A 20730-nucleotide genomic window follows, 5' to 3' on the forward strand; every position below is an offset into this window, starting at 1 on the left:
ACTTAACGGAAAGAAAAGATAAGCAAAACGACCTTGGTTTAACATCTGTGGCAATTTGTGTATAGCATTTTGCTCGATAATCAGAATTCAAAATTATAGTTTGATCAAATAAATGGTTTTTTTTCTTTTTTTTTTTTTTTTGGGGGGGGCTCAGATGTCAGCTATAGTAACTGGGTGAACATGCCAGAAACCCAAGCAGCCTGTGGACATATCCTGAGACATTCAGGCTTCCAGTGGGAAGCCGCGGAGAACTGCAGCCAGGAACTCAACTTCATTTGCCAATTTGGTATGCACTCCTAAAAAAAAAATCACCAAATAGCATTAAACTTGTGTTCGCTCCCCTTACATAATTCGTGATTTTTTTTCCTTTTCAGATTCTGGGAGATCTATCGCATGTGATGGCCAAAATGCAACATTGCAATGCGGTTCTGGTCAAGTTATAGAGATAGATGACAGCTTCTATGGTCGAAAAACAATTCACTACTGCAGATCCAAACTTACATCCTCACCCACATCCTCCCAGGAGGAGTGCAGCTGGATAGATGTGATAGATTCTGTAACAGGTATTATGAATTACATAAAAGTATTTTTTCATTAACATGAAATATAAAATGTAGAGAGACGGCCTGCTATATTCTGCAAACGTAATAGCAGCTATGATAGAGAAACACAAACATATATGTATAATAAATCAGGTTACTTCTCATTTACATCACAAATATTTACTTAACTTGCAACCTGGTGGAACATGTGTGTATTTACAGTGAAAGCTATGGGAACATATTTGGCTTTGTTAAAGCTGCTGTAACAAAAGGGCCAGATACTAAAATCACCACAAACTACATTTTTGTTTAATGCTTTGTGTCCAACACAAAAAACATCATTGCCGTGTGAGTGCAGACAAAAGGATTACACTTTCAGAAAATACATCTGGCAAATCCCCTCCTAGGAGCTGAATAAATGGGCTTTGGGGTAAATATACATTCACATTCATATCAGTCTGGGATTAGTTCATGCAATCACTAAACAAATAGTTGTTTTTTCTCCTTTTTGGTAATACACCTCTTTAAAGAGCTATTAAAAGACACCAGCAAGATTATTTATATTTAATGGGATACAAATTGAACAGTGTCATGCCTTTTTAAACCTACTAAAACAATATTTTCAAGGCTTCTGAATCAGCAAGATTGAAAATATCTGCAACACATTCTGCAACACATTATCATTTACTTCATTTGTGTGTCATTCCAGCACATTGCCACGGACGGCAGGCATGCCAGGCTCCAGTGGATCTGAGCTCTTTTGGTGAACCATGTCCTGTGCTGGGAAGTTACATGTCTGTGGAGTACAGCTGTAAACATGGTCAGATTTTACTTCCACTACACATAGACTCTAAAATAATACTGAAGGTCATTATTAGATGGAGCAGATTGGACAATCTGAAGCAATGTTTCCATGATTGAAATTAACAGTGTGATTTCCTCTCAGGACTCCACTTGTTGATAAGTAAGCTGGCAGCTGTACTTGATAATGTCACCGTCACTGTGAAGTGGCTCCTTCATCCTTTTCAGGGAAACCTCACATGCACAATGAATGCTGGAGATGGCCACACCATTGATCCGTACAGCCCAGAAGAGTGAGCAAGACTTTTCATTCAACCAGATAGATAGATAGATAGATAGATAGATAGATAGATAGATAGATAGATATGCTTTATTCATTCATTGTATTCATGTAACTATATTTAAGCTATAACTTTAACTGTCTCACAGGATGGAGAGCACTGTGATGCACAAATTCAGCCGCCCCGGTGTTTTCATGGTTCAAGTGGAGTGCACTACCAGTGACTGGCATGTTACAGCTCAGAAAGCCATAACCATTCAGGAGCCCGTTAGAGAGTTTGATGTCATTAAGTGCTATAGCAGTAATATGTCAACAGATGGCACTAAATGCAATGTGCTTCATGGTGGGCCTCTTCAGATCCAGGTTATGGTAGAGGCAGGTGAGTCGGTCCAACACTATGTGATACATGCTTAAAAAAAAAAACACACCAAAATGCAGAATTATTTGATTACCTTTTTTTCTGTAAATAGGTACAAATGTTTCCTACACAATTCAACATGAAGGCCATTTGGTTGCAAATTCGTCAGTGGAGAGAGGGATCACACCGCACAACATTACTCTGAGTGCAAGTGTGGTGGAGAAGCTTGGACATGGCTGCCACAACCTGACTGTAACTGCCTCTAACAGGGTCACAGCCCACACAGTGTCCACTGATCTGGAGCTGTGTCTGCTGGAGCCCGTTGAAGGCCTGCAGGCCTCGGTGATAGCAGAAGAAGACACGTGTCCAGACTCTACTGATCTCATCATTGGTGTTTCGTTGGAGAAAGGAGCCCCTGTGGAGCTGCTCTTCAATCTGACTGGAGCCAGGGACACATTTTCCGAGACCAGACACATGCTCAATGGCAGTTTACAAGCTTATACATTCTCCAGCCCACTTGAAGGTACTATACGGCTTAAGCCATGCTGTAATAATTAAATGAAAACAATCACCCATAGTGTATAATACTAATACCTCTATAATATGTGCTCAGTGCTCCTAAATACAAACTCTTTTGGTAAAGGACCGTTGAAGGTGAATATACGAGCCGTGAATGCCTTCTCTGCCTCTGATGTGGATGTGGACTTAGGGAACATACTTTGGGCTTGCCAGAATGACTCTGACTTTTCCCTGGATAAACATCGAAACACAGTATGTGAAAGATTGGTATCAAACAATAATGATCTGAGCATATGTTTAGGTGTTCGCTTGTTTCTGTTACAGCACAATCTCTTTGTTTTCATCTTCAGACAGGTAGTGTAAGTATAGACGACTTGAAAATAACTGCTACTCCAGACACCTTGGTTGACTACACTCAAAGTGTCACACTGAGCGTAACTGGAACTGAATCATTGACCAGCAAAGGACTCACATTTGAATGGAGATGTGGTAAGTACAACAATGAATTGACCACGGAGCATTTTAAATTTGTTTTAACAGTTAAAACCATAATTAAAGTGATTACAGGGCGTGAACACAATTAGAAGAACACATAATTAACATTTTAAGAACAGTTAAGCTTTTTATTGCCCAGTGTTTGTGACAGTGAGACATTTTTCATACACACTATGAGTCCTGTTTTTAGTCTCATCCTGAATTTGGTTATATTCAGGATGTGAATTTTACATTGAACATGACACAACTCTGCACACTATATATTCTAACAGTATCCAGCTATTTTAAAGCTCTACTTCTGCTTCTTTCTGTACAGAAGGAAACTGCAAATGCAAAAACAAAACAAAGGATGAAACTCATGTTATTGAAGAAGATTGCCTTCCAAATCCCTTTGATATTTTCAATTACACTTTAACTGTGAGGAGAAGAACCTGGTTTAGGGAATGGGTTGATCTGGCTTCTGCTTCAAAGTGCATCACTGTTGCTCCAAAAGAATTCACAGATGTCACCATCAGGTAAAAGGGGGTAATTTACAATAAATAATAATTATTCTGCAGATTGTTTGCAAATTTTATAAATAGAAAATAAAATATATAAATTACAGCTATATATTTACTTTAATTCTTGCAGTTGTAATGATTGTGCTTCGATTAATGTCAACGACCATGTAAAGCTCAGACTGAGCTGTGTGACAACTTGCCCAGATGTCGTTTGGTATATTGAGGACCTCAAACCTTTGACGGTAAGTCTGGAACAGCACTCAAATTGATTTTAAACTGTGATGTCAGAGATTAATGTGTCAATTATTAACTGATGATCTTTTCCCAGGATGACCTCGAAAAATGTTACACCAAAGCAGGAAGAAGGCCACCTATTGAGAGGCAGGATGGCAACACTGAATATGTTGTACATAGCCAACATCTGAAAGTTTCAAGGGACACATTGCACAACATCAGTGTGATTGCTTATGGTGGGTTTTCATTCCATTGTCATAATGTTCTTTTCAGCAGTGCAGATTTTTAGATATAGTAGTATGAATAGAGGTTTGGGGCCTGTGAAACCCAGTGCTTTATTCAAAACTATAACTTTTACTCTCTTTCTTTTTTTCACTTAAACTGAAATAAAGTTTTTTGAACTTTTTGCTTTTTTTACAGGAAAGAGTGAACCTGGTTTTGCCAAGTACACTTTTCCAATACCCGGTGCTGAGCCAACTGAACCAGCTGCAACTGATGTTCCTGCAGAGCCCAGACCCCCCTCATGTAGCGTCTCTCCACCCACAGGAACAGTTCTCGATGCTTTTGACATCACCTGCAAAGCAAGCTCTTTCTGCTCTACAGGCTGTTTGTATTGCTTCAAAACAGACACAGGTGAGAATGTGCACTGTTACCTCTTGATTTAATTCATTTTTAATCTAATAAATAAAAGCTCTGTTACGAGGCAGACTTTAAAGACAGAAAGAGAAGGAAGCAGGAGGAGAATTAATGCAGGAAGTGAGGAAAAGGCAGATCAAAATTTGTGTAAATTAGTTATTTTATGCATGTTACAAAAATATCCCAGAGCAAGAAAAGTTTTGAATTTGGTTGGTGAGAACAAGATTGTGTTTTGCTTATCGTTACTTCACTTGGGTGTTTGACCTTCATCGTGCAGAGTTTGACACTAGAAGTCTGTTTTCACATTCATCTGCTGAAGGGGGAAAGTTCTGTGTGCTTATCTTAAATCTCAGTTTAAGACGTGGATGCACGACCACACTTTTGTGTCATCCCAACTAGTTTAGAAGCCAAAAGGTCCATTATGATGCTGTCAAACCATATCAAACACAAAATGTTATTCAAAGCAGCAGAGTAGTTTTTATGTCATGAAACCTGTCTGGAGGGGATATTTGAGCCCTTTTAAAATTGTTGCATATAAAAAACAGCATTTTATGATGATGGCTGACCCTTAAAAGAATGCGCTTTGCCCTAGAAATGAGTTAATTTATGGCAATGCTTTGGCCATTCTGCAACCTGTATCCAGATAAAAAATTAAGAATTCATTGCAACAGTTTTACAAAATTTTCTCTTTTGTCTTTAAGGCAAACATCTGCGCTGCAGTAACGCAAATGAGGTGAAATCAGTCTTCCTGCCTCTCGGTGACAAGAACAACAATTACAGTTTGTCTGTTGTAGTGACTGTGAAAAATGAATATGAGAAAGCCACCACAACTGTCTCCACTCAGGTTTGTCAGCGACAAGTAAACACAGATTTAAATTGAGAGAGATTTGTTTTCACAGCCGGTACACAGAAACATACAGATATACAGATAGCAACATACAGATATACACAGTACACACACATCTTCTGTGTCAAGAAGGAGGATTACAGAAACAGGTTCTCCATGTTAAAAGTTTTTTGAATAATTCAGAGTGACTGTGTTTGTGTTCCTCAAGGTACGAAAAAGCAGCTCCAGTACAACTGTGGAGGCTCTCCAATCTGCAGTGGAGGATACTGTGAGTCAGTTAGAGCAGCAGGGTCTTCTCTCTGGTGAGACACTCGGACAAATGTTTACTTCAGTTTCTGATATGCTGAATACCGAAGACAGCCAAGATCAGAAGGATGCAAGGACGAAGGTAACAGAATGCCGGCAATGTTTAAATTTCAGTAATATATTGCTGTCATATTTGTGAGGTTTACATCTGTGGCCGAGGGGAGGACCCCGTGATGTTAATCAGCACTTCCGCCTTTTTCAGCTCAGAAAGCAAATGCTGACCAAAATGACCACAATTCTGCTGGACTCACCCAGCAACACAACTCAGGAAGTGCAAGTGACGGCCAGAGCTGTGGCCGGACTCACCCAGCGCCCTGACGAGCTCAGTCTGGCTGCTCAAGTACAGTACAGTAGATCAGTAGAGCAGTATCAAAAAAATTGCAAGTCACATTTAAAAAGAATCTACAAGGAAAGAAAATGCAGTAGAGACAGCCCTTTGTCTTCAACCATTGTAAGTGTAGGGTTAAGTCTGAATTAATATTACAAAACAACAAATGAAGAAGGAAAGAAAATCTTGTGCAACAACTTTTGAGTATGGACTCTCTGTTTCCTGTTCAGGATGCAGGACAGTTAATTTTTGCACTCTGTGAAATATGTAGCAACATGCAGACCAGGTTATTTAAAAGTTATTTGAATTTTCTTTAACTGCCTTTCCCAACCTGAGTGAACTGAGAAGCAAATAATTTTTTTTAGAAAAATCAGTTCATTGATAACATGTCTTTTATACATATATAATGTAATACATGTTGATCAGCTCTTTTGAAAGTTGGACACAGATCATTTGTTGTTGCATTTCCTCTCCAGGAAGAAGCGGGTTCATTGTTAGTAGACCTCAGCTCCTCCCTCAACACTATCAGTGTTAATCAGGATGACGGAGATGACGGAGAGGTCGTGCAAGCAGCTACACCAATAGTAGAAGCAGCCAGTAATATTTTGAATGCTTCATCAAATGTAAGAAAAAAAGCTATCACTGATATTGCTAAATATCTGTTTTTCCAGTTACCAAACAACGTATAATATGTTTTCCTCAGGAAAAAGTCTCAGATTTTCTTCTTACTGGAATAAGCAATGTTCAAAGTGCTTTGCTGAATAATAAAAAGCTGGATGGAGACCCTGCCATCATTGATTCTGGTCAGATCAGTGTGTATGTCAACAGGTAAGAGATGACTGGCAGGGGCTAGAGCATGTTCTTAAGAAAAAACTAGGGTTTTCTGAAATGACGAAGATAATTCTGATTCCTTTAGAGTGTCTCCAGAAAAGATGCAAATGCAGGATATAAATGTCCAGAAAAACAGCTCCTCCAGATTTTCCTTCCCCTCACTGCCGGCTCATATTGTCTCTCCAGAGGATCCAGTGGATGTCAGAGTAAGTGTGTGTCGTGTGCAAATGCTTATACAGCCGATGTGTGTCATCATATTATGTTTATGGCCCTTTGTAGTTGTAGAAGTCTGCACTGATGTGGACAGTATAAGGTATGCATTTCCTTATTGTTGAACATCCTCATAAATAATGATGTTCTTATTTGGATCAGTTACATTTCTGCCTCCTTACCTTAAATGTTTGCACTTTCTGGGGTCAATACATGTAATTTTGAGAAAGTTAAATAAAATAAGGAGGAGAGAAGGACTGTATCTCAAAACATTAATTATATCTGATATCACTGACAACTATGGACCCAATAGAAAAAGACTATTGTTTGTAAAAATGTGTAGATAATGGCCATATCAAATCAGGTTGGGTCTGCTTTCTTTAAAGTAATCTGAGTCACAGTTTTGCACAATTTGTTTTATATACATATACATACAGTGTATTTCTACCGCCTTTCTAGATGATGAGTTTTGAGAAGAACCCGTATTCTTGGAAGGAGGAAAACATCACAGGAACTGTAGGATCTGTCTCTCTCACCAGAGTGAACGGCACTGTCATTACTGTAGAGAACTTACCTGACGAAATTGAGGTAATATTTGTTTTAAAGATCCCATGGCATGAAAATGTCACTTTATGAGGTTTTTTAACATTAATATGCATTCCCCCAGCCTGCCTATGGTCCCCCAGTGGCTCGGTGTAAACCGAGCCCTGGGTATCCTGCTCTGCCTTTGAGAAAATGAAAGCTGAGATGGGCCGATCTGGAATCTTACTCCTTATGAGGTCATAGGTTACCTCAGGTTACCTCCCCTTTCTCTGCTTTGCCCGCCCAGAGAATTTGGCCCACCCATGAGAGAGAGACATCATGGCTTTCAAACGAGTGGCAGTTGGTCCCCTTTCCTCAATAGCTACAGACAGAAATGGCACATACTAAGGAAAGTTCATTGTGGGACTGGCTCTAGTGGCTGTAATTCTGCACCAAGGCTGAATTTCTGGAGAGAGACTTCAGATACAGTATTAGGGGACCACTGAGGTCTATATAAAAGCATCCAAAGAGCACCATTTCATGGGACCTTTAAAAGGCACTTTTAGTTACTTTACTTTGAAAACATTAGTAGCTTGTTCAGACTAATGTGTCTTCTGGGTTTTCAGATCCTCCTACCGAGGCATGATGTTGGGCAGGAGAACAGCACAGTCCTGGACCTGGCCAATTTCAGCACATTAATAATTGACATTCCCTCGCCGGATGTAACACTGGTGCTGAAAATGGAGCCGTCTGAAAACATCTCCTTCATGCTATTCCTGGGATGTAAAGATTATCCAAATGATGGCAATTATGTAGCCAAGACTCAGATCCCTCTAGAGAATGCCAAAGAAGGTAAAATTAAAACGACCATATTTCCTTTTTGCATAATACATAATATATCTGAAATTGACATGTAAAGTATATTCACTGACATCATGATAAAAGAGTATGTTAGATACACACATGTAAGCCTCCATGTGTGTGTTTTTGTATATGAATATGTCAACACAGAGGAAAAATACACCTGGGTGCTGAGTCCCAAAGATAGAACAGGAGAAGTTGGAGAGCACTACCTTGTCATGAAGCCCATTGTTGAGCCAGGCGTCAAATCCATCAATGCCACTGTCACTGTAATTTCCATTGCTGCCCAGTGCAAATACTGGAATGAAACAGAGTCTTCTTGGAGTGAAGATGGCTGCAGGGTGAGTAAAAAACCAACAACACACATCCACAGTGGTTGCATCAATACATCCTTGAAAAGTGAGCTGTCACATTTGACTGGCTGTTTTTCTTTTTCTTTTTTTTTTACAGGTCGGTCCGCTCACCACGCCTCTGGTCACCCAGTGCCTCTGTAACCACTTAACTTTCTTTGGCAGCTCTTTCTTTGTCATGCCAAACTTGGTGGATGTGTCACGCACTGCAGAACTTTTTGCTACATTTACTAACAATCCCGTGGTGGTGTGTTTTGTGGGGGCCATCTTTGCTGCTTATCTGCTGGTGGTTGTGTGGGCACGCAGGAAAGACATCCAGGACTCAGCCAAGGTAATTCTCAGTAAAGACTTGCACCACTTTATGTTGATGATTTGAAATGCCAGACCAAATTGGGAAGTCTAATTCAGACGTTGCTCTTCACACATATTATATGAAATCCTTAAAGAGTCAGTACCACAGCAGAAAACCCCCTTCAAAACTCTGCATTTGAGATGTCACTGTACTGTGTAAACTGCAGCATCCCTGTTCATGTTCAAATACTCATGTAAAGTACCAGTACTTTTATTAAATACCTGCTCTGACCTACTACAAAATGCACTCACATCAAAATACTAAAATATTTAAGCAGTCTATGATTTAAATGCCTTTCATTGCTTCATGTATCTTATATTTGACATTAAGTTGTATAGCATTCACTTTACGTCATTGAATTTACCTTTTTAAAAATGTGTCTTTGCATTCACTTGTAGGTCAAGATAACAATGCTTGAGGATAATGACCGCTTGGCTGAGTATCGTTATATGCTGAACATCAGCACAGGGCATCGGCATGGTGCATCCACATCCTCTCAGGTCAGTAATGCCTGTTAAAGCTCAGAGGAGACTCACAGAAACAAAACCCGTCTGCTGCTTCTGTTGGACAACATTTATGATGCCTACAACTCTGGGCATCTTGATTGACCTTTTTTGGTTTTAGGTGACGATAATCCTGCTGGGCACGGAGGGAGAAAGTGAGCCCCACCACCTGACGGACCCTGAGAAGCCAGTGTTTGAGAGGGGTGGGGTGGACATGTTCCTGCTGACCACACACTTTTCGCTTGGAGATCTGCAGAGTATCAGGCTGTGGCACGACAACTCGGGAGCACACCCTGCATGGTACGGGTTAGAGGGCAGGACGTGGTGATGTGACACCAAAGACGATTAAATCATGAAGGTAGTTTGTACTGTTGCTATAAGCACACAAGATAACTATTGATGTTACATGCAGGTACGTCAACAAAGTAATGGTGCAGGATCTGGAAAGTGGTCAGAAATGGCACTTCCTGTGTAACTCCTGGCTGGCTGTTGATGTGGGAGAGTGCTCTCTGGACAAGGTCTTCCCAGTAGCCACAGAGATGGATTTGAAAAGGTTTAGGTAAGACCGGCCATGGATCTGGTACATTAACAAGGAATCTGTAATTTATTATTTCTGAGCAATATTTCGTTTTTTTCCCCCCAATACTTCTTTCTAGTAACCTGTTCTTCATGAAGACAGCCAAGGATTTCCGGGACGGCCACATCTGGTTCTCTGTCATTAGTCGGCCTCCCTGCAGCACGTTCACACGTGTGCAGCGAGTGTCGTGCTGTTTTTCCCTGCTGCTGTGCACCATGCTGACCAGCATCATGTTTTGGGGCATCCCCACTGACCCCTCTGAGCAGACTATGGACCTGGGTAGGTAACAAACTTCAAAGCTTCAAAGCTTTCAAGACTCTAAATTACATCATTAAGATGTAAAATTCGAATTATTTTACTATAGAATAGAATACTTTCAGATTTGTTCAAATCCAACTCTAATTCCCCCCATACAGAGATACAAAATATGTGATTATCCCTAGTGTTCAGCACTAGCCTGCTTTCTGTAATATCATGCAAACAAGAAAAAGTATTTGTAACAGGTTTTTACATTGAACTTTTGCATAGAGTATAACTGGGACAAGAGTGCTGAGGGTTTATGGATAGATGAGTATCCAAAATAATACAAATAAGGTCTGACTAAAAGAGTAACTTCACATCCATTTAAACTTCACTCTAAACACTTTGCTCTAAAATACTTTGCAGGTCACATCGAGTTCACCTGGCAACAGGTTATGATTGGCCTTCAAAGTTCAATCATCATGTTTCCCATCAATCTCCTTATCGTGAGTATCTTCAGAAACACTCGTCCCCGAGAGAGGGGGGCCAAAACGGACACGTCTAAACAAGGAAAGACTGGTCGAGTTTCTCCCTCACAGACTTCTTCCCCTCAGAAAGAGCTGAAAGATATCACACCAGACACTGTGATCAAGGTGAGGTATAACAGATATCCATATCAGTGATTTTGAAAGTGATAATAACTCCATTGTTATACATGTCTAAAATGTTTAACATGGTTTCTCCATTAGGACATAAAGAGAATTGCTCAGTCACTCTCAAAGGCCATGAAGAGTCCACTGCCTCCCCTGGAGCTCCGGCCTGGGCAGCAGGCGGACATCAACACTCTGCTGTCTCTGGTGGAGGACATCATTAGACAGCAGAACCGTGCGGCTGGAGACTTCTACACTGACGCCTCCAAGAGGGATCGCTCGATGATTCTCAGTTTACGTGCAGTTAATCTACAAGGTAAACAGCATCATAAGCTTTACAACAGCTCTTGATATAATGTGTTTTACATTTTTATTGGCTGGTCCATTTGGAAGACCAGACTTATGAAGAAAAAAAAATAAGGCAATGAATTAATATAATGGCAATTTACATGATTAACATGCATACAAATATAGAATCTATTAAAGGACAATTCTGGCTCAAAATTAACCTAGGGGTTAATAACATATGTGTACCGAGTCGACCGTTCTCTGGGATATGTTTTCATGCTAATCGAATGTGTCTCTAGCTTGAAACAAGATAGCGCAAACCGCTGATTAGCTTATAAAGCTAGTCATCGACTAGCTTTATAAGCTAATCAGCGGTAGCATCAAAACATATGCCAGAGAACGGTCGACTTGGTAACATATTAACCCCTAGGTTCATTTTGCACCGGAATTGTCCTTTAATATCTAAAGATATATTCTGTATTTTATCTTTTTTCTGTCTCTTCAGGCTTTATTTTTTTTCAGCAGCGTTTTCCTCATGGCACTGGCTTGATGCATTTTATCTATGATAAGCAGATATAAAAAATTATCAAGGATAATTATTTTCTTCAATATCAATTGAAAGATTGGATTAAGGTTTAGGACAAACTGTATCTTTTATTTTACATACAAACTATAAGGTTGTCAAGCAAACTCTCCTGATAGTCAGATACTTGTGATAGAGTAATCTGATGATGGTGATGTAATCTGTGATATTGTCAATAGTCTAAACTATACCATACCATACCAAGCCATACCTTAGTTTTTAGATTGATTATGGCCTACAGTACCTGTGGTCTCGTTTGCATACTGAAAGACAAAATAATGAATGCAACAACCTCGAAGAAAGTCCTGCTGAAGGAAAAATAAATTATGTTTAATGGAAATGTAATTGCTCTGAAATTGTAACAATTGTGTTTATTTTCTATTATAAAAAAGAAATCTCCCTGAATGAGAAATATGGGCATAATGCATTTGGCATCCTGAGTAATACAGATTTTTTGCGTGGACAGAAAACAGTGTGTGGACAAGCCCTGAGAAGACTTCAGATGAATTTCAGAAGAAGAGCAACAACAACAACAACAGTCGATACCTCTACAAGCAGCTGCGTCATGTTGAGAAGGAGCTGGGTTTGTTGGAACCTTCTCGTTTTCCAAACCCAGATAGCTACAACCGAGCCATGCAGCAAGTTCAGGGAATGAAGGGTCTTCTGGAGTTCCACCTTCCCTCGTCCAGCCTGGAAGGTGACCAGCTGGACCGCAGCCCCAGTCCAGTAGAGAGCATCATCGGAGACTCCACCAAGAAGTGCTGTCAAGGAGGGCTGCCGTGGTGGTTTGTGTTTGTTGGCTGGATACTGGTGATCGCAACCAGCGGTGTGTCAGGATACTTCACCATGATGTATGGGCTGACGTATGGGAAAGAGCGCTCTATAGGCTGGCTTATCTCCATGGTGGTCTCCTTCTTCGAGAGTCTCTTTATTACTCAACCTCTGAAGGCAAGTGCTCATACAGAGATAACATGGATAGCATTGCAAATGTTTGGAAAGTCATTCATTAAGTGAGCTTGGGACGTTTCCAACCATTTTTTTTGTGTTTAATAAAATGTTCCTGTACTGATAGAAATATTTCTGATGTACTAACTCAAAACATTACACTAAAGACATGCCAGCTTTAAATGGGTGATTCTTTGTTTGAAATTTGATATCGACGTGATTCTAAAGACGAGATTCATGCATACAATCGACAACTCTTGCCACATCCCACAACATGTTTGCAAATCTTTGGCCCATTAGAGACAATTTTAGTGTTTATTTATATAATAATATTTGTTTACAGAGCACCTTTCAAAACCAAAGTCACAAAGTGCTTCATACAAAACAGCAAATTAAATCAACACATTCTAAAATCATTAGATTTTACATTGAAACAGATAAAACCAATTTCAGACATTTAAGATGAAATTAAATTAATTAAAAAAAGTAAAAATTAAAGAGACAAAAGACAATAAAATGAGGATAAGCTCTGTGATAAAAGTATGTCTTAAGATGACATTTAAAATGATGTATCAATAAATGATTACAATTCTATTTTGATTCAGCTGTAAGTATTTCTTTTTTTATAATTCTAGTTTTTATTATCAGATATATTGAGTTGCTTTATAAACATTTGCAAGGCTTTCTGGGTCCTCCACAGATGTACCTCCCAGTACTTCAGAACCTACATACTGTATTTATAATACATTGAACGTCATGAGGTCCTCTGGTATTGAAGTCTAATAAATCTCACAGGTTCTTGGTTTTGCTGCTTTCTTCGCTCTTGTTCTGAAGAATGTTGACCAGGAGGAGTATGGAGAGCCTCAGATAGATGAGAGTCTGAGAAACACAGGTACCTTTTTTTCTCCATTTTTCCATTTTGTTGTAGTGTTTTGTGTGGAAAAAAATTAAACGTATGTAGTACAATATCCATTTCTCAGATGATCCTGATGCGGTGCGCGCAGCAAGAAGAGACAGCACATGTAGTTTCTATCAGCCTCCACCTCCCACTGACATCGAGAGGATAAAGAACAACATGATTAAAGAACAGAAGGTCTTCGCCCTCATAAGGGAGATTCTTGGTAGGAGAACCACTTTGGTACAACATAGGAAGTGATGTGATACGGTTTGATATGCTGATTTTAGATATTTGTTTTGTGATAAAGCCTACATGGGATTTATGTGGATGTTGCTGCTGGTGGCGTATGGTCAGAGAGATCCCAACGCTTACTTTCTGACCCAACACATTCGACAGAGCTTCGGCAAAGGGATCTCAGACAGTATGAGTATTCAGGATGTGTTCAACTGGGCAAACACAACTCTGCTGAGCAACCTGTTTGGAGAGCACCCAGGTCAGTATGTTGTGACTTTATTAACAAACAGTTCAACATTGAAAATGGACCACAGAAAGTTGGTGGACAGTCAGTGGTACAGGTTGTGCTTTTCAAGAAATAAAAAGTCTCCACGTCCTAAAGGTCAACAACGACTGCTTTTGCATTAACGTGTGAATCATCAATTTTATTTATAGTATCAAATCATAACAAGAGTTATGAGACTTTCCAGATAGAGTAGGTCTAGACAACACTACAATTTACAAAGACCCAGTTATTTCCCACCAGCAAGCATTTGGTGCAACAGTGGTGAGGAAAACTTCCTTTTAGGCAGAAACCTCGGACGGACCCAGGCTCTTGGTGGGCGGCCATCTGTCGGTGCCGGTTGGGACACAGACACTGATACAGATATGCAGATATAGAGAAATATGATTCAAGTGTTGTTGTCTGCTATTAACAAAATGGAAAACACATGCAAATTATTCAGTTGTCATCATTTGATAAATAAATACGTAGCTAATCTCAGTTTTTTGTTCATTTTGGCTTTGTTTGCCTGATGGACACTCGGGTCGTTGTATTGTAAAGCTCATTTTTTAAATGCAAGTAAATAAGAACCAAAATATAATTGAAATCCAATTAATTCAATTGATAATCCAAAACAATTACAAATTTGATCTGACAATGAAATATTGGGAGTTGTGATGATGATAATATATTAAAGGATTTCCGAGTATTTCACATTTAAATGTTGGACTACATATGAAGATTTAATAATATCCCTTGTTCTTTTTGCTTTTAATATAATTTTTTACTTATATTAGAACCCTTTGAAATGCCTCAAATAAAACTCTCACTTGTGCCTTTGTTCCTTACTACTTATGCAGTGAAGTATAAAATCTGTTCCAACATTACCTGTCATTAACATTGTGTAAAAAGGCCTAGTGTGGTTCAAAGTATGGAGTTAGTTTTGACCAAAGCTACAATTTATTGGGACTGACTGGCAAATAATATGGACTGTTTTATCTGCAAAAAGGGGTTTTACAGAAAATAATGACCACTTTTGACTGATATTTCCTTTAAATGTGTTTGTTCTTGTTGCCTCATAATCTGTCACAGGATTCATCACGGATGGAAACTCCAAGCTGGTGGGTAACGCTCGTCTTCGCCAGGTGAGGGTGCATCAAAACTCGTGCCTTGTGGCTCCCTCCATGCAGCAGTCTGAGCGGGACTGTCACGCTCTGTACTCGTGGGAGTTGGAGGACATGGGCTCCTACAGTCCAGGCTGGAGCCACTCTGTGGGTGATAACGCCTCACTGAACCTTCACAGCCCATGGATGTACCAGTCCCAGGGTAAACTGAGGGCCTTCCCTATCTGGGGCAGCGTGATGCTCTACAGAGGAGGAGGGTTTGCGGTGGATCTGGGGCCAGATTTACAAAATTCTAGAAGGTAGGCAATGTGATATATTAAGAGCCCACTGACATTATCTCAATAGATGATGACAGATGATGAAATATGAAATGATTAGTCTACTAATCAATTATTTGATTGACAGAAAATGAATGTCACACATTTATAGGTTCCAGCTCCTTAAGTGTAAGGAATTTTCTGATAGCTTTTATACAAAACAATTAGATAACGGAAATAATTGTTAGTTGCAGTCTTACTCATGATGACAGGTGACAGCATAATTTATTTAATTTAAATTCAAATTTGTATGGTAAACAATATAAATTAATACTAATTAATACATGTTTAGATTAGTAAAAGTATTTTTATTTGCTTTAAACTCAAGCCTGAAATCACAAAAGTGTGCCACGCAGTTGCCCACTGCATCAGAACTAACTCTTTGTTGACATCAGGACAGAATTGTGTTTTAAGGTATAATATTTACAAATCATATCATTTAACCATGTTGTTCTTTTTGTAGATCCCTTCAGTACCTTTATGACAACACCTGGTTTGATGTGTACACCCAAGCGGTCTTTGTTGAGTTCACTGTGTACAATGCCAACGTCAACCTCTTTTGCATTGTCACACTCATGCTAGAGACCACAGCCATAGGTAAGTAATCCATGTGCAGCTATTGTGTTGGAGCTGCACAGAACATGAACTGTTATAAGAATACTTTGTGTTTCCTCCAGGAGCTTTCCAGTTCCACAGTGAGCTGCAGGGTGTGCGTCTTTACCAGTCGACCGGTGGCCTCCACATCTTTGTTATGGCCTCTGAAGCCATCTACTTCCTCTTCATCATCTATTACATGTTTGTCCAGGTATGAATCCATTACACCTCAAATCTACTAACATCACTAGTGGTAACAATTTCTCACACAAACTTCTCTCCTGACAGGGAAAGCTGATTAAGCAGCAGAGATGGGCTTATTTCAAGAGTAAGTGGAACCTACTCGAGCTGGCGATTATCATCCTCAGCTGGAGCGCACTGTCTGTCTTCATCAAGAGGACTTTACTGGGAAAGCGGGACATAGAGTACTATCAAAACAACAAAGACCAGTAAGCAATAAGAATAACAAGACCCATACAAGTATATAATGAAGGGTTTTATCTTAACATTGGTATAAACGGCAGGTGTTTTCTGACTGTACGTCCATCTTGTATTCCAGCGCATCCTCTCTGCAGTACAGGAGATACTGTACCTTTTTCACTGTTTCACCAGTATGCAATAACTGTTGTGATAAATAGTAAGCACTCACTGACATACAACCTGAAAAATTTGGTTGATACAGAATATGTGTGAGAGAAATATTTGAGTTGTTTTCAAACAGCTTTTATAGTATACACTGTCTAAGTGGTAGCTAGTGAAAGCTGATCTTTTTGCTCAGACCAAATTAGACAAATTAGAAACTGTCTACTTTTATAATTAGCGTTATCTGACAAATGCTCTGAGAAAATACCTAGGGTTGCAAAGGGGCGAAAATTTTCCGGTAAATTTTCAGAAACTTTTGGAATTTTGGAAACATTCCAATTTGGAAATATCCAGTTTATTCCCATTAATTCCCGTTTATTCCTGTTAATTCCCGGATTCCCATGGAAAGTTTCCAACTTTGAAAATTCCCAGAGTTTTGCAACCCTAAAAATACCTAATTTTAACCTTTGGAAATGAATACGAACACAGAATATCTGTTATTTGAATTCAATTTCAACTCAATAAACAGGAAAGCATTACTGTGTCAACTATTATTTCCATAATCCATTTAAAACATTTTTTTAATAGATTGTCAAAACAATGCTCTGTACTCTCATGCTCTGTCTCCAGATACGCCAGTTTCCATGAAACGGCCAAGGCTGATGCGGTGCTGGGGTATCTGATTGCCTTCCTGGTGCTGTTGGCTACAGTCAAACTGTGGCACCTGCTGAGACTGAACCCAAAGCTGCACATGATCACAGCCACGCTGCAGCGAGCCTGGACTGATATCTCAGGCTTCCTGGTGGTCATGACCATCATGTTTCTGGCTTACTCCATCGCTGTGAGCAGTTTCCCACAGTTCAACATCAACATGCGGCTTGAGTCACTGCATTTCTCCCTATTTTATCTATACTTGGTGAAATAGATTTTATTAATAACACAACTTTCTACTTTTCAGTCTAACCTGATGTATGGGTGGAAGCTGTACTCCTATCGGACTCTGCTGGATGCTGCACAGACCATGGTCAGCCTACAGCTTGGCATTTTTAACTATGAAGAGGTTAGTATGAGACTATTATAACTGTACCACAGCAGATTATGACAGCTGGCTCTTCTTCAGTGTGTGTCTTCCTCTGATCCCTCAGGTTCTGAATTACAATCCAGTTCTTGGAGCTTTCCTCATCGGCTCCTGCATTGTGTTCATGACCTTTGTGGTGCTGAACCTCTTCATCTCTGTCATTCTGGTGGCATTCAGTCAAGAGCAGATCCATCACAAGGTAACTCACCCATGCTGAGTCTGAAATGTCTTATTGTACACATGTTGTAGAAGAAGTGAGAGCTTACCATTATTGATAAATTAATACTCCTTGAGTTATGCATACTGTATTACTCACTGTTCTTGCAGCCATCAGAAGAGGATGAGATTGTGGACCTGATGCTGATGAAACTCTTCTGTTTGTTTGGACTTAAATGTAAGAAACAAGGTGGGGACTGCCTCAACGAGGGCCCAGTTGTTTCATCTGCTTCAAATAATGGAATCTCAACGATTTCTTCTGGGGATATGTATGAGGGTTGACATGTTCCCACAGAATGCTTTGCTTCAGTTTTTGCTTTTGTTTCTTTGTGACAGAATATTAGCCCTTGCAAGTCTGTAAGTTATTAGTGTTTCTCTCTACTTCTGCAGATCTGTCACTCTTATAGGTGAAGCTAAAACACTGAGAGAAAGTAGGAACTGAGGATGATCCTTATATTATGTTATTTATTACTAAATATTGTACAATTTGCTTTTATTCCATACAATAATTATTCGTGGATACTAGTGAAACATTGTATTTGCATAACTCTGACGAATCTATGACAGTTGCTTATAATTAAACAAGATCAAGCTTTTGTTATCACTCCATACGACTAGTAAAATACATACAGTATATTGAGAACTTACGCTTAGACAACAAACACAAGGTGGCTGCATACAATAAAAGAGATAAAACTACAGTTCAGGCATATGTTGCAACTACCTCTGGATGTTATCCGATACAACAAGATATAATTTTACTGTATGTATATAGTTAAAATAGATAGTAATGTGTAATATGATCTGGACATCTGTGAACCATAAACATTAGTATACACTTGATATCTATTGCCAGGTGCCTTCAAATGCCTTTTTACCATTTCAGTGTGTTGCTCCTGTAATTCACCTTTCGCTTTAATGTGCAATGAAACTGAGTAGATGAATGGCTAGATGTTTAAATTTAATCAAGGGTCTGATTTACTATTATGAAGTATGTCAAATTATCACTATCTTCCAATCATTGCCAGTGTAGTCTGTTTCTAGTGCTAAACGTTTGGTGTCTGCCAACCATTGTTGTTGATCTCGTTTGTTTTGTGTTCTGTGATTTTGATTGAACGTATGTTCATCTAAATTGCAGGGTGCAGGTGTTGTGTGTACATTTAATGTATAAGTACATGACCGTTAACACAAAGAGATATTGATAACTAAATGTAAAGGTCAGATGGCAACAAATGTCAGTATGCTAGTATGGATGGGTCGGCTGAGACAAGGCAAATAGGGAGGAGGTTCCAGGACACTTGAATACACCGGTGCTTGAAAATAAAAATAAAAGACAGATGCACAGTAAAAACGGGGGCACTATTGATGCAAGGATTACTACTTGTGTGTACTGTACAGCAAAGTGCTAGACAAAGTTTGCATGGATTCAAACTGAATTAACTGGACGTAGGATTTTGCACAGGTAGAGTAATAATACAGAAGAATGAGACAATAATTTAGAGATAAATAAATACATTATAGATATAGGACATTCCCATGTAAATAATATTCAAATGTACAATCTGCACACATCGCATAGTCATACATATTTTTTATCCATTACTGAACGTAATCCACAACTATAGCCTACTGTATAAGCATCTTTCAGCGGACAGCCAGACACATTCTGGTGTATTCTTGTACAAATAAATGTAACTATAGTTTATTCAAAATAAATAAATGAGAATACAAAAGAAAAGAAATGCTGATGATTGTTAAGAGAACTCATATAATTATCTCGTTATTCGTAAATAAATGAATCCCGACGTGGTTTTTACGTATTGCGTCATTAGTGTGGGCGTTGCTCTCGGTGTGAGCAGCTCGGGTAGTCTGCTCATAACAACATGCGTCGTAGGCGGACCGAGGGGGACTCACCAGCCAAGTGACAGCGGAGACGGTTAACCAGCTATAACGACAGGGTCAACTTAGTCTCTACAGTTGTCTCAACACAATATTGAAGTTTTTTGTGACAGTCAGAGAGAAAATAATCTCGTTGAGTGACGTTATCTCACTTGAGGGTGTCTGGTTTCCTCAGTCTGAGGGATTGCGATGCCCTCTGACTTTATCTCCCTTTTCAGCGGGGACCTCGACCTGAATTCTCCCAGATCCTTGTACTCAAAAGGTAACAACAGCTCTTGTATTCATTTCTGTTTTGTCGCTATCTTAAAGTGTCTACTCTAGCTGTAGTTTGCGAATGTGTGTGTAACTTCTCCACCTAACGTTACCTGGTGGTAACTGTTCATGTGGCGTTCAACCCCCTCAGTGTCATTCATCTATAAACTGCCTCCTGCCACATGCCTGCTAATAAAAGTAAGGTTTTGAATCTCTGTAACGTTACAAAGATGTCCATGGCGTCCTTCAGCTTTACTCTTGGTTTAAAAAAAAAACAAAAAAAAACTTTACTCTTGGTTTTGTATCTTGGGGCAAGGTGAAGCAGTGTTCTTTCTACCATTTTAACTGAAGCCCTCAGCAGCTGCATGCACACCGGTCAGACCAGTTTACGTTTCCCCTGCCAGCTAGAAAGCAGTGCTTTCTATTTTCTGTGTGTTGTTGTTTGAATCAAACAGTCTACAAGTCTATGGTTTGAATAGGCCACTAGTCCCACTGCCCCCCTGAGGCACCACACAT

The 20730-nt window shown here is 39.5% G+C and overlaps 2 protein-coding genes across 3 annotated transcripts in view; both read left to right on the plus strand.

Moving 5' to 3' along the window:
* pkd1l2a (polycystic kidney disease 1 like 2a) overlaps nt 1-18672 on the plus strand; it is a 26592-nt gene extending 7920 nt beyond the window's left edge. Inside the window, exons 3-42 of the mRNA XM_039794431.1 lie at nt 143-286; nt 375-563; nt 1252-1362; nt 1489-1636; nt 1773-2002; nt 2094-2504; nt 2625-2752; nt 2851-2989; nt 3312-3510; nt 3626-3737; nt 3824-3965; nt 4150-4362; nt 5067-5209; nt 5421-5600; nt 5721-5858; nt 6323-6469; nt 6550-6674; nt 6763-6883; nt 7347-7475; nt 8036-8261; nt 8421-8611; nt 8721-8951; nt 9371-9472; nt 9597-9775; nt 9888-10034; nt 10132-10331; nt 10719-10945; nt 11042-11258; nt 12280-12761; nt 13554-13650; nt 13739-13879; nt 13964-14149; nt 15245-15575; nt 16057-16190; nt 16271-16398; nt 16476-16636; nt 17400-17610; nt 17728-17829; nt 17915-18046; nt 18175-18672. Coding sequence (XP_039650365.1) covers nt 143-286; nt 375-563; nt 1252-1362; nt 1489-1636; nt 1773-2002; nt 2094-2504; nt 2625-2752; nt 2851-2989; nt 3312-3510; nt 3626-3737; nt 3824-3965; nt 4150-4362; nt 5067-5209; nt 5421-5600; nt 5721-5858; nt 6323-6469; nt 6550-6674; nt 6763-6883; nt 7347-7475; nt 8036-8261; nt 8421-8611; nt 8721-8951; nt 9371-9472; nt 9597-9775; nt 9888-10034; nt 10132-10331; nt 10719-10945; nt 11042-11258; nt 12280-12761; nt 13554-13650; nt 13739-13879; nt 13964-14149; nt 15245-15575; nt 16057-16190; nt 16271-16398; nt 16476-16636; nt 17400-17610; nt 17728-17829; nt 17915-18046; nt 18175-18345 — 7145 coding nt within the window. The 3' untranslated portion in view covers nt 18346-18672. The remainder of the gene's footprint in view (nt 1-142; nt 287-374; nt 564-1251; nt 1363-1488; nt 1637-1772; nt 2003-2093; nt 2505-2624; nt 2753-2850; nt 2990-3311; nt 3511-3625; nt 3738-3823; nt 3966-4149; nt 4363-5066; nt 5210-5420; nt 5601-5720; nt 5859-6322; nt 6470-6549; nt 6675-6762; nt 6884-7346; nt 7476-8035; nt 8262-8420; nt 8612-8720; nt 8952-9370; nt 9473-9596; nt 9776-9887; nt 10035-10131; nt 10332-10718; nt 10946-11041; nt 11259-12279; nt 12762-13553; nt 13651-13738; nt 13880-13963; nt 14150-15244; nt 15576-16056; nt 16191-16270; nt 16399-16475; nt 16637-17399; nt 17611-17727; nt 17830-17914; nt 18047-18174) is intronic.
* A 93-nt stretch (nt 18673-18765) lies between these two features.
* The window catches only part of nfat5b (nuclear factor of activated T cells 5b), a 44273-nt gene continuing 42308 nt past the window's right edge, over nt 18766-20730 (plus strand). For both annotated transcript variants that reach the window (XM_039794423.1, XM_039794425.1), the window contains exon 1: nt 18766-20224. In XM_039794423.1, coding sequence (XP_039650357.1) covers nt 20152-20224 — 73 coding nt within the window. In that variant the 5' untranslated portion in view covers nt 18766-20151. The remainder of the gene's footprint in view (nt 20225-20730) is intronic.

The sequence above is a fragment of the Perca fluviatilis genome, chromosome 3 (genome assembly GCF_010015445.1).
Source record: "Perca fluviatilis chromosome 3, GENO_Pfluv_1.0, whole genome shotgun sequence".
Classification (NCBI taxonomy): Eukaryota; Metazoa; Chordata; class Actinopteri; order Perciformes; family Percidae; genus Perca; species Perca fluviatilis.